The 13,552-nt window shown below is 45.6% G+C and overlaps 1 protein-coding gene across 4 annotated transcripts in view; it reads right to left on the reverse strand.

Annotated features, from left to right (window-relative positions):
• Positions 1 to 12,987, reverse strand: part of dync1i2a (dynein, cytoplasmic 1, intermediate chain 2a) — a 15,344-nt gene extending 2,357 nt beyond the window's left edge. The window contains exons 1-13 of one of the 4 annotated variants that reach the window (XM_037488482.2): positions 12,842 to 12,987; positions 11,760 to 11,879; positions 10,858 to 10,972; positions 10,312 to 10,399; positions 9,104 to 9,163; positions 8,633 to 8,748; positions 4,284 to 4,370; positions 3,991 to 4,153; positions 3,781 to 3,880; positions 2,798 to 2,923; positions 1,611 to 1,757; positions 1,416 to 1,529; positions 750 to 883 (exon numbers count right to left, since the gene is read on the reverse strand). In XM_037488482.2, the coding sequence (XP_037344379.2) occupies positions 750 to 883; positions 1,416 to 1,529; positions 1,611 to 1,757; positions 2,798 to 2,923; positions 3,781 to 3,880; positions 3,991 to 4,153; positions 4,284 to 4,370; positions 8,633 to 8,748; positions 9,104 to 9,163; positions 10,312 to 10,399; positions 10,858 to 10,972; positions 11,760 to 11,867 (1,358 nt within the window). In that variant the 5' untranslated portion in view covers positions 11,868 to 11,879; positions 12,842 to 12,987. Of the gene's footprint in view, positions 1 to 749; positions 884 to 1,415; positions 1,530 to 1,610; positions 1,758 to 2,797; positions 2,924 to 3,780; positions 3,881 to 3,990; positions 4,154 to 4,283; positions 4,374 to 8,632; positions 8,749 to 9,103; positions 9,164 to 10,311; positions 10,400 to 10,857; positions 10,973 to 11,759; positions 11,880 to 12,841 lie in introns of all 4 variants that reach the window. The other 3 variants (XM_037488481.2, XM_037488484.2, XM_037488483.2) reach the window with 3 other exon arrangements.
• Positions 12,988 to 13,552: the final 565 nt, after the last annotated feature.

Raw genomic sequence — 13,552 nt, forward strand, 5'->3', positions numbered from 1 at the left:
ATGTGATCACCAGCAGGACGGCAGACGTGCCTGCAGTCCCTCAACCACATGTTGCAGAGCTGTTTTCCAACGGAGGATCTGATAATTAACGCAGAGAGGTAAATACTCAGCATGAGTGATGCTTATGCATTATTAACTGCAATGAGAGTATCATACCAACGCAAATGAGGTGGAAAATGATTCCCCCAATTACAGAGGTGATGTTGCTCTGCAAAACCTTGCAGCTACCCCCTCTCTGTGGTCCTCTGGGCATACTGCAGGACATTTGCTGTGGGGGCTCACGCGCTTCTCGGTGGCAGCTGTGATGATCTAAGCCACGTTTCTCTGCTCCTTTACCAGGGACCAACCGCGGCGAGAGAAGCCCCGGTGTCTTAAATGAGAACATTGTGGGATGAACTGCAATTTTAATTCTCCCCGGGAAGGGCGAGTGTAAACAAACTCTCTCACCCAGAGAAACATACAGAGGAGAGGAGAAATAAAGAAAGAAAAAAAAACCCCAATGTGTTTCCCCTGCATGTGTGCCCTGTTTATGTTGAGCGACCTTTACAAACACAACTGACAAGCGGAAAAGAAAAACAGGATAACTGGCCGGGAGTGAAGCCTCGAACAGCAGGAGATCAAGTGTTGGCTTTGCGTGGCACCGGGAAGTGAGTGGGCTTTATTTATTTGACACTCGGTCCGAGGCTTGGGCCCGACAAGCCGCCTCAGTTTCCCGGCGGCGGAGGGCGGCGGTTTGCTTACGGACACACCTTCCATGACGACACGACATGTAGACCGAGCCGTCCTCGCTGCCCACCACGAAATTGTTGACATCTCCGAGAGGGAAGGACATGGAGGTGACAGCTACAGCTTTGGACTGCTTGAACACCAGCTCCATGCTGTCCTGTGGAGGAGAGGCAACGGGGGGGGGGGGTGGGGGGGGGGGGAACTTCTTTAACAAGCTCCCTGCTGTGTTAACACACACACACACACTGCCAAGCACAACCTATAAAAATCCTGGGACAGTTTGTTAATGCATAATCTAAATTCAACTAGCACTTTATATTTAAAAAAAAAGTTTGACATTGAGGTCTTGGCAGCACAGAGGAAAATGACACAGCTAGCAAAGTTAATTTTCTTGCAAGTGAAAAATGAGCCACGAGCAATACTAGAATGGAATGTGAAAACTAAGGTGTTTGGCCTAAAATGTTTGACATTTAGCCTGAAAAGGGGTGAGATGTGTGACTGAAGAGACAGAAATACACATTAGGCAAAACCTCAAAGCTTTAGAATGTGATGTTAACATCTCAATTACATTTTATGGTTAAATCTTTAACCCAGAGTTATTTATTTTTGTATTCAGAAACATTTCTCAGACCACCCCTAGAAGAAGAACCGCCCCCCCCCAACCCACACACACACACAGTATACATTACCTGTGGCTGGGAGAGCATGTCCAGACTCCAGGAGCAAATCTTGCCGTCCGTGGAGATGCTAATGAGGTTGTGGGCGTTCTGGGTGCCGACCACATTGACGCAGTACACCGGGTGCTGCGAAGACAACGAGGGGAGACGCTTTACTCGTCTGCCGTGTCGGCAGAAAGCGGGGAGGCCCGCTGTTGTTGGGCGTACCGTGTGTGCTGCCGCTGACAGGGGAGTCCTCTGCACCGGGGTCCTCTTGTTGCTCCGGTTGTCCCACAGCACAATCTGCCCCGAGTACGTGCCCCCCACCACCACGTTGGGGTGAAACTTGGCGAACGAAGCCGACATGACGGCGGACTGCGGGAGAGGGGCAGGGACAGAGAAGAGGGATGGGCAACGTTCGGCTTCTCCGGTGAGGAGTAAAAGGTGTCGAGAGACACCGACTTGTCGGAGAGAGAGAAGGCATCGGGGCCCAGAAGAGAGGCGGCGATTCAACTTTACCATCATTATGGAGGACGTTGTTTGTGGTGCTGGTCTCACCTGTCTAACCCTAACCTAATAGACCGGTAGCTGAGCTTAACAATGCAGATGTAAACAACGTACTTACTCAGTTCAGTACAAACACTAAATAACAGAAGAATTTCTAATGATTTAGCAATGGAATGGAAACATTAATTCATTCTAGAGTGAAAACATTAAAGAAAGTTTTCCTTCCAAAGTTATAAAACTGTTCCATACAAAACAAACCTTAAGGCTGGTCATCAAGATGATTATACATTTTCGGATGATGACTTTATCATGTATCATATTACTGGAGTTGGTTTTTAAGGTGGTCCACACACACACACAAACGCGCACACGCACACACCGCTCTTACCTCAACATTTTCTGTCTATTGGGGACTTATTGTTGACAAAAATTGTGACGTGTTGTTTAAGAAACGCTCCTAACGGTTCGACTATGGAGCGTGGAGAAGGCCTCATTCACACTTCTGTTCAGTTCTCATCCATCTGAGCAGTTCCCCTACATCGACATCCGCTCTGACTGCAGCAACATGTGGTTCTACTCAACTTGTCTTGGTGAAGGAGCCTCGGGGGCCGGCGTTATAATAAGGCCCTGCAAGCTCGTCTGAACACAGGGCCCTTGTTTGGATGCACATGATAACCAGCCCTCCCCCCCCCTCTCACACACACACACACACACTTAATCCTGCTGCAGCGCTCGGATTCTATCAAAATCCCACACCGCAGGTCTTCTCCTGTGCCTCACGCACATGTGTTTACGAATGGATGTGGTGGAGGTGGATGCCAGTACGGTGGGGGGAGCAGAAAGGGGCTGGTTGGGCAGGAGGCGGGTGGGGGGCGGGAGAGAAGCAGAGAGACTTTGGCTTTGGGTACCTGACAGTGGAAGACATACTCCGGTGTGGCCTTCTTGTACTTCATGTTCCACACCAAGGCCACGCCGTCCGGCTCGTGAGGAGCCTCCTCGTTGTTGTTGTACGAGGCGAGTAGGAGTTCAGGGTACTGGCGACAGAAAGAAAAAAGGAAAAGAGCCCAAATGAATGTCTGGGACAAGGGGGAAGGCAGACGTGCCCCCCAGGCTTGGCTCTGTGTGGAAAAGACACGCCTGCCCTGTGTGGTACTTGTGAAGGCCTTAAAGAATGAGTAATCTTTGCTCAAGATTAATGGCTCCTTTAATTACCCCTCTTTTCCCCTGAATAAATTGCATTTTTAGTTCCTTTCATTAATTTAACCAAAATCTAAGGGTTTTAGAAGGCGTTCAGAAGAACTGTGCTCCAACTAAAACAAAGCAGCTTATTGAGAAGCTAAAACCCACCAAAGCAGCTTATATCAAGCAGAGAATATCGGAGAATAAAACACTACCCATAAGTAGACGGACCATTAACCAGTGCTGATCTCAGGGTTTACAGTCTGTGCATCAAATGACAACGGTCTGCATATTGCTCGGAGATGGTAAATACTGTGAACAAAGAGCTGGTGTTCAATCACTGTCAAAAGCCATTGCACAATCATGCATTAAATGACCTCAGACACCAAAGGAAACAAATCATTACGGCCTCTGACTGAGTGACAATATGTGGGACATAACTTACTTTTCCCCAGGGTCTTGTGGCGAAAAGTAACTGCTGTCAAACTTGAGCTATGTAATCATAAAGCATTATGGCTGCGCAAAGTTAAGTTGTTTCAACAGCCAATTAGCAGCACGCATCCACATAATGACTTTTACTTTAACGTGACAAATTCAATTTTAGGGATTGACACTTTGATGGTTGCAAACAACTTTCAATTGCAGCTCGGAGAAGTCTATTCAATTGTGGGTTCAATTAGTAGAAGAAGAAAAAAAAAAAAAAAAAGAGGACCTGGAGGGACCAGTCCAGGCAGGTGACAACGCGATGCTTGGACCAGCGCTCATCCAAGAACTGCCTGTTGAGAGAGAGCTTTGTTCCGGCCTGGATTTCCCTGGGGGGGGGGGGGGAGACAAAGCGCCACAAAATCAATTCAAACACTCCTTCGATACCAATTACACGTGTTCTTTTCTCTCAAAAACAGACGGGCCGTTTTATTGCTACCCCTCCTTCTCCTCCAGGTCGCGGCCGCTGTAGTCGAAGAAGAGGTCCACGTGCTCCGACAGCGCCCGCTCAACGATGCGAGTGCTGTGGTCGAAGAAGTTCACAAACTCTTCGGAGTGCAGGATCTGGAGTTTCTCCTCCTCGGTCAGCTCGTGGGGGGGCGCTGCAAAGGACAAACGCAAACTGATCCCCTGCGGCTCAATGCTGCTGCAACTGCTATAAAAAAAAAAACGGAAGAAGGGAAGCGGCTCCAAGAGCATCGCAAGTACGAATCATCAGTGGTAGCAAGGTACCTTCCTCCTCCACTTTTTGGTCTGGTTTCTCAGTCCGAGTCTCCAATACCGGTTGAGGTGGAGCACTTTCTTCCTCCTCTTCTTCTTCTTCTGTGGATCAGAAAGTTAAATGTTAAACGATGGGGAATACAGTTTGGTTGCATCCGCCATGTCGCTGAAATAACGTGTTCCTACGCAGGAAATTCAAAATCAAATTATTTCTTTTTTTTTGTGGTAAATTCAGTTTGCCTAAACCTCAAATGTGAATTGGGAATAGAATTTAAATCCAAGCAGCCCCTTTTATAAGAGGAGCAATAAAACGTCTGTAAAAACGTTTTGCGCCTTTTGGTCACCACGTCTTTCACCTCCATTATTTCCTTTTTTCAATAAAAGCTCCACCCAGTGATTATGGGGGCAGCAAGGGACTGATTTTGTATCTCTGCCTTACATTTGTTTGGTTTGTCAGCACAATGTCTCCTTTCAAAAAAAGGGACCTGCTCCTCTAAAAGCAGGGAAGTTTGTCATTTGTGCTGAAGGGACACAGCGCAGCGGGTGTCTTGTTGTCATAGGGACCCGTCTTTTCCAACTGTTAATGAGACTCCGGCCATTCAATGGCAAGCCTAGCTGTCAGTGTAGCCGTTTCCTCTGTGTCCCAGTGGCAGGTTGCCCCCTTCTAGGCCACGGGGCAGCGGGGCAGAGGGTGCGGTGCAGCTGGCCGGGCCCCCCCCCCCGTCACATTGGTCCGACCAGATGACGGCATGGTGCGAAAAAGCAGATGGTGATGCCGGGGATTGTCTCGTGCTCTTCAGAGGTGGCATGGGGATGGCACAGAGGTTTTCCGCCTGGCTGCCCCGAGACAAGCTTCTCCCGGAACAGCAAGCCTGTGCAATTACCATCCTGGCAGGAGGTCCTGCGACTCCCATTCAACCTCAGAGAATGCACAGCAAAACACGGGGCGGAGCAGCTGGCGAACTGCACACCGGGTCTACCTCAAAGAAGATGAACGCACTTTTTCAAGAACACATCTCCTGGAGACGGTACAGAGCCTATGCATTCAATGTGAGAAAAAAAAAAAAAGGAATAGCAAAGGCAGGACAAAACAGATTCATGAGGAGACAGGAAACACCCGCCTGGTTCCTACCAGCATTTATCTGGGTGTGAGCATGATGGTTAATCTAAGACGACAGCGCCTCGTGCCAGAATGTCCTTCCTACGGAGATAATCTAAATGATAATGTCATCTGTCACTTTGTCTATGAAGTGATTCGTCCCCTTTTTCCTCAGACGGAGGTTTGGGGAAGAAGGCTATCGGGTGTACTGATGAGTTTACCGAACCGGGTTGATGACACGAGCCATTTCCGCGTGTGGGCCAGAGCCGGCAAACCAACAGGAGAAGGTTAAAATCGCTCCTTTCGAGGGCCTCAATCAGGCTTAGAGGAAAACAGTAATCACCGCCTTTCAGCTTAGTCCCGGCCGCGCTCGTCAGCCCTTTCCCTGGCGAAGGCAGCCAGAGCAATCAACCTGCCCGGCATTAGGAGCGGATAGACAATCTGAAAATAAAGGGTATAATGCACCTGCCAGACAAAATGGCCATTTGGAGAAAAGCTAGTGATCCTGGTGACCCCGCTAGTGGGGTGGGGGTGGGGGGGGGTGCAGGGGGCTAGTAGGGCTGATGGGTTGTGGAGGAAGGCTGAGGGATGGGAGGGCGGGCGGGGGGGGGGGGGGGGGTGTTGCATTTAACAGAATTCACCCAGATCACCGATGTTCCATACACTGACACCTTCTCTCAAAGCAGGCTCAATTATGGCTTTTGTACCACTTAAGAAATAAAAGCTTTTTTCTGGAGGGGGAGGGGGGATGAGGAGCCGTGCGGACAGATAGACAGGGGGATAGGGGGAGGGGGGGGGGGCGTCCTAGTCAATGGACAACATATTGATGCAAACACGGTATGCACCCAAGTATACTGGTCCCGCTGCAGGTGTTTTCCACTTTCTATACGTCCCGACACAATAAGGCTCGGACTTCCGCACGTGCAGGCCGTTTGTCTGCCTGCGTGTACAAAAGGCCAAAACCCACAGAAAACTAAACTAAACTACACACGCACATAACCCAAACAAATATGTGCACTATCACGTCTTGTTGCCAGGAAGAACAAAATGCATTTCAGAGATCAACCGTCTTCTAAGGGGGAAAACCATCAACCTTTGTGGCTGTCAATCTGATAACACCATTCACGACTTAGTCATCTGTGAAACAGGAGAGTATTGTTTTCAACTTCTGCAACACACATCTCTGACGAGAAAACCAGCGCCCTGCTCCTGGGGAAAAGTGTGGACCACAGATGAAATACGAACTCATAATATCATGCAAAAAGCAGGTTGTAAAAAGGTGAGAATACTCAAACTATGCACTCGGATAAAAAAGGAGAAAACACTACATTTCCCATTTAAATGATCAGCTACCGCATGGCAGAGGGAAACAATAGATATTTAACAGTTTTGATCTTGAAGTGGATAAGAGCTGACCACATTTACAAGTGACACTTCAAACAAAAAGGCCATCAAGTGCTTTTGTGATAAAGTTTTGACCTGCCTCTTAATTTAGAGTGATTAAAACAATCACATTCAATTAAGTATTAGATGTACTAGACTGCTCTGCATTCTCCTAATCCTGACCCTCCCAACCTCAAACAATATCTTATTCCATAATTATATCCTATTGTTGAAGAAGGCTGGCTGATGCTGCGCGTCACCTACTAGTGCGTTCTGAGGGTTCCACAGCCCGCCGGCACACACACACCAAACTGATTGAATCAACGCATTTCCTGAAACTACCTACGAATGGAATAGACAAATGCAAAGCTAAAAAAAAAAATAAAAAAAAAAAATGTTTCTGTGCTTTTCCATAGTCGCAAACTTGTCAGATAGAAATGAATTAATAACAGTCACAGAGATGTGCGAGGAGATTTCCACATTAATAACAAACAAACCGCTGATGTGTTCTCCTTGACTGCTCAGAGATTATTTTTTCCCCCCTCCCTTTGTGTCAACAGGGCAGGTGACATTAAATCGGAAATCTTTTCCTCCTTTTCTCCGAGATGCCTCGCACACCCTGTGGGGGGACCCTCGGCCCGCAGCAGACCCTCTAATGCCACCGCCTGCTGACCTTGAGAGTGCGCCGCCATTGCCTCCTTTTGACAACACGATAAATTGCTCAATCAGAGAACAGGCCTGACGCCACCCCACACATCAGAAATGCACCATGGGGAGCAGGCTGTGAAGGGGATGCCGTCTCATAGAGTGCCAGAAGTGATGGTGTGAAAATGCACAATGTCACTGAGTGTGTTTTGTTATGTGCCTGTTCGGTGAAGGGAGAAGACAGGGAAGCGAGGGAGTTGATGAAATGATTACATGGTGGCAGAGAGGGGAAAGGGGGGGCTCGTGTTGAACAGCTGGCAGAAACCATCGTTGTTTAACACAGTCTTACAATGCTCAGTAGAGTTCAGAGTAAAGAGCAATGAGGAAGAGAGGGATGCTCCTTCATCCTTCAATAGCTCTGCTCAGAGTTTTCCACGAAATCACACAATTCCATCCCGCTCGCCACCTCCCGATATTCTGCACATCCCCCGAGGTGACGACAATCAACCGCCTGTACGTGGGTTAAAATCTCAACCGGGTTTCAGAGATGCTTAAAAAGACGTGTGAGCTGATGCGAATCGATTGAACAAATGGCTAAAAAAGACAGCCACGGGCCCGGAGTTGTTTTGTAGACTGGTTTGAATGTAAAAAAAAACATCAAGAAAATCTAATTAGGATTTCAGTTGTTCAAATTATTCGCCATCTGTCGTTACATAAATCAACCAAGGACCCGCAGCATGCCCACAAGTCTTGCATATATTATGGAGCATGTGTTCAACATGTGGTGTTGGTAGCAGCACAAATATTCTTTGCAGGCCGCGCGAGAGCTTCAGCGCTGCAATTACATGCACATCTACATGCTTCAGAGGCAGTAATACGTGCAGCGCTTCATATCGTTCCCCTGAATCGCAGTTTCTCCTTCCGGTCACTGGTGGTCTCATCCGGCTCATTAGTTATACCAAAGTGCAGTGGACTGTGAGGTTGACGAGGTTAGCAAGACTGGATTTAATCATTCATCTCAAATAAAATCCCCTTCCCCTTGTTATTCACTTCCGGCACCCACTTGTTCCCTCATACAGCCTGCAAGCCCAATAATCAATAATTGTGCTGCACAGTGCTTGCAGCAGAGAAAACCTTTTGTGAGCAAAGACGCAACGCAGATCAATTGAGCACAACATCCACATATTCAATTCATGTTTCATCCATTTCTCATGTAATAATATCTGAGAGTCACCTTCTTTTTGCTGAGTTGCGACAGGTGTCTGGGTTTCTTTTGTGTAGGACACAGTCTCACGGGGAGGGAAGTCCACTTGTGTGACTTTGGCCATTCCAAGCTTTGGAGTCCCACGCCTAAAAGCACAGAACAACTCAAACTTTGCGCGGGTCAGCATCACCAGGAAAAGTAATGATTTTACCCAGTAAAAAAAACCCCCATATAAAACAGACATTCTGCTATCATCCTCATCTGGTTGTGTAAGAATTCACTCCTTACAAGTGAAAGTAGGAAAGTAAATGAGTGCTTTGAGGGATGGCAAAGACTTTCAATCAAATTAATTAAAAGGTTTTGTCAGACCATCCTTGAGTGACTTGAAGGTTTTTCTGGACTGCATTGACCAAATAATGACTTTGCAAGACAAAAGTAGTCATGCCATAGATTGAGAGAAGGGGAAATGACCAGAAAAGGAGAGAAGAGAGTGTCCAGTACCCCAGCTCAGAATCAGAGTGAAGTTGAAGGGTGGACGGGTCAGAGTCCCAGTGCAGAGTCCTGGTTAGTGTCACAGCAACAAGGCAGCATTAGTGAGAGAGAGAGAGAGAGAGAGAGAGAGAGAGAGAGAGAGAGAGAGAGAGAGAGAGAGAGAGAGAGAGAGAGAGAGAGAGAGAGAGAGAGAGAGAGAGAGAGAGAGAGAGAGATGCGGGCACAAATGAGGAGAGGAAATAATATTAGCATTATGGCACACAACATGCTGATCGGATCCTAGGTCACAAATCGCTTACATTTCCGTCTTAAACTTAAAACCAGACCTTTGTTTGCTTGGATCTGCCTGCACACCACTGAGAGATGGAAGCGTGTATCTGCTTAGGATGCATGTACACACCGCTTCTCAGAGGGAGATGCCAGAGGGTGTAATGTGCTGCCTGCAGGGCTTATACAGCCTGAACCGTGTCACACCAAAAGCTTAGAGTGTTGCGCTCACAGAGACGCAGAGAGAGAGCGACAGAGAGAGAGAGAGAGAGAGAGAGAGAGAGAGAGAGAGAGAGAGAGAGAGAGAGAGAGAGAGAGAGAGAGCGAGAGGGAAAGAACCCTCAGGGAAAAAACATGACCTCCATGTGTGTAGGAAATGGCAATGCTGGTGAGGGAAATGAGTCAACACATAGGGGGAACAGCTCCCTGGGCCTGATGGGACACTAGGGGAGCTTGAATTTCAGCCCAGGGAAGGGGGTATAATTAGGGGTTAAAAAGTCCCCCAGGCATCACAACAGCCTGCTGTTTTATTGTTCATTTAGGATCGTTCCTAATTCAATGGCACACAGATTACATAAACATGGTCTCCGTTAGCATAAACTTGACATTATTCACAGCAATGGTACGGGACTTTCCAAAAGGATTTTAGATGTGCTTTGTGCAATGCTTTAAACATATTCCTCGCCTTTTTACCGGGGTTGAAAGTGATGCATAGCAAAAGACACACCCACATTTCTGTCATTCAGAACGAATGAGCACATCGTTACCTTTCTGGGAAGACATACAAAGCTCAACAAGGCATTTCAATATTTGGCTCCAAGTGGATAGATAGTCTTAAATAGGTAAATTGACATTGTACCACACTTGTAGTGTGCTAGCTGAGAAACAATGTTGTGATTCAATCTGTTGCTGAGGATTGTGTGTGTGTGTGTGTGTGTGTGTGTGCGTACCTGGGTCCCACGGCACCATCAGAGTCTTGGCTCCCTGCCTCACTTGGTGTCCCCGCTGATTTGGTCGTTGGAGAGATGGGAGGAGGGACTACATAGCGAGACAGACAATATTTCATCTGTTACAGTGGGAAGACAGTCACAAGAAACCACAAAAAGAACCCATGCTGAGTGATATCAATCCCACGGTAGATTTTCTGAGGTTGCATGTTGGGTGTAAAGCCTTTATATTCGTAGCAAAACAAGTTAAATTATGATCTGCACATATTTGTAAAGACGTTTCACTACCACAATTAGTTTCACTACCACAATTACACTGACTTTGTCTTCAATGTTTTTTTTTTCATTTGTGTTTAATAGTTTGTCAGCCTCCTGTGAGAATGTAGATTTTCTTGTGGATCTCTTCTGCCACCTGCTGACGATAAAGCGCAAGTGCCCTTAAAGTCCCACTGAACTCTAAAACCAGTGCTACAAATTTGCTTTGTCATTTTTGACAATGGTAACATAACTTAAAAACAGATACCACACTAGTGTTAATGTAAAACTTACCAACAGGGGTATCTGAGGTTATGCCCATGCTCTGTAGAATAGCCTCAGCCTCGCGTCGCTTTTTCTCCAGGTCAGAATCATCTTGGTGATGTGCAGCTTCTTTCAATTGGTCTGCCTGAAAACAGGGTGACACATTGTTCATTCATTAAATTTATAAATATCCACAATAAATTGCTCTGATCTCAGACAACAAAGTGTACACAACTTAAACTTAAAAGAAATGATGCTTGAGAATGAATAAATGTCTGGGTTTTCTCCCAAAAAAAGGGGGAGATTTACAGACCAGAACACAAGAAAATTATGTTTTTATTAAGATTTTTAGACTTTATTTTGACATCTTAGATCATCAATGGAAAACATATTTGAAACCCAAATCACAGACAAGCATGTACAGCATGAATCTAAAACCCTTGACACGATCATGAAAAAGAGAGCATTAAGTAAACAAACTTTGCTTCTCAATTTGCATACGAGTTTGTTAGAGACCTTTTTAAAAATGTTTAATCTCAGCCAGTTCTGTAATCAAATATTAACTTACTTAACTTTTGTTGACAAGTCAGTTCACAAATCTGAACCACACTACAAAATAAACAATGCTATTTAGTGAAATATCTAAATGCCAACTTTCTCAGAAGGAGACTTTGAGTATTTGGTATCTGTTACGTATTTCTGTCTAAAGCGCTAAACTGCGCTTGATTCAGATGCAACTAAATAGTTGTCATCTATGATCGATTGCACCATCTGGACAACCGGAACCCCAAAACAAAATGAAGTTGTAGAATTTCAGCTAATTCAGCTAGAATTTGCCAATGCTCACTGAGTCATGGCTTTGATGGTGTATCTACATCCATTTCCCATGCAATATAAAATATAACAAAGCATTAACAAGACGTTACACATACCGCTTGTTTCTTCCGTTCCTCCTCCTTCCTTTTCTTCTCCTCTCTGATTTGCGCCAGGCGTTGTTTCTTTCTTTCAAGCTCTGCTTTCAGCTCACTTTTGTCCGACATGATGCCTCAGCTCTGTTCAAACAACATATTTTCTTTGCCTTGGTGTTCCATTTAGAATACATGGGAAAATATCGCATTTTTGGTCAAGAATATAAAACAAAAACCAAGCATCAAGGGCGTCCTGGTGGTGGAGAAGCCTCATTTAAGCACCGTCAACTGACGATGCTCTCAGCTTCAGCACCACCTTGCACAGCAAAGTTAATTAGCTGACCGACCTGGGCTAATGCTAATGCTAGCTGTCAAAAGCAGCGTCCACCGGGGTTTTCCGTCCTGTCTGCAGCGGAGTAAGTTAAACTGCTAAACTCTTTGCACACAAATACTTCCAGCGGAATGAAACTGAATTAAAACAACAGCCCGGGTGACGAGTCATTGTCAGCTCGACCACGGAGAGCCCCACCCTACCGTTGGTACAACTGTTAGCACTCAGTTAGCTTAGCATCGGGTTATTCTGTCAGTCTCGTAATTCACGTGCATACAGCGATTATTCGCTTGAATTCTACTCGTTCAAACAACAAGCGTGTTTTACTTTGATGTAGGGTTTCATTTTACTAATCGCACCAGTTTCATAGGAAGCATCCAACGTCCGCATCCATCCGGCCTCTGCCGCTATAAGCCTTCCTTATAACAACACAGGCTACCGAGCTAGCACAGCGATGCTCCTTGTACATGTAACCTACTTACGTATTGAACCATGCGCAGTTTCATATTTTTGTTTCGGATCAGTGAAAATGTATTTGCTTCGGTCTAAACCACACTTTGTTGTTAACTTTAGACGTGGGGTGCTCGCTTTATTGTTAGCGGCTAGCTAAACGTTTGCACCAGTTAACGTCAACCCCGCAGTGCTGTGCTGTCATACACTTTAAACTCTGCCGACTGTCCGGTGAAGAAACAAGTTGGTAAGCAAATACAGCGACGAATATAACCCTACTATGTGACACTACAAGCAGTTAGACATTGATGTCTAGATTACAAACCTTGACGCAGACACCAAATGACTACAAACAGCCAAAACAAACGAGCTGCCGATACAAATACAGGTGCCGAGAGGAGCCAAAAGGGAGCGCTTCGCCTCGACGTGGCTGCGCTCTCATATGAGGTGAAACACGGAGAATAACATCATTGAGAGTCGTGTGCTTGATGTTTAGATGGGCAAAATACATCAAAATGTATTTTCATCAAAAATACCTCTCAAATAAATGAATAAAAAAATATTCCAAAATACTAGTGCCAGAACATGTAACGAAATACAATACAAAAGCAAAATATATAAATAAAACCAGTTGTACACAGAAGAAAAGGAACAAACTCAAATGAACACTATTGGAGTTAATAACACTTTTAAAGTGTCCCATGGGGTTCACACTCCACAGTGTCAATGTAACACTTGAGTGTTGCCATTTTAACACTTATTATACGAATTAATTTTAACTTAAAAAAAAAAAATTCTCTCTTCTTTTAACTAACTACTCGAATGATGAATTAAATTGCTAAACACGAGCCTAGTACTAGCCTAGACATCATATTGTGCAATTACCATGTTAGCTTGAAATTAACCATCACCATGCACATACAATAGGCTATGTACAGACATGAATTATACATCAACCTAGTTGACATCAGATAAAATATTTACCTTGACAGGCAATCCGTTGAACTTGAAGATCCGAAAACTTGTGTACTGTTTT

The sequence above is a fragment of the Pungitius pungitius genome, chromosome 10 (genome assembly GCF_949316345.1).
Source record: "Pungitius pungitius chromosome 10, fPunPun2.1, whole genome shotgun sequence".
NCBI lineage: Eukaryota > Metazoa > Chordata > Actinopteri > Perciformes > Gasterosteidae > Pungitius > Pungitius pungitius.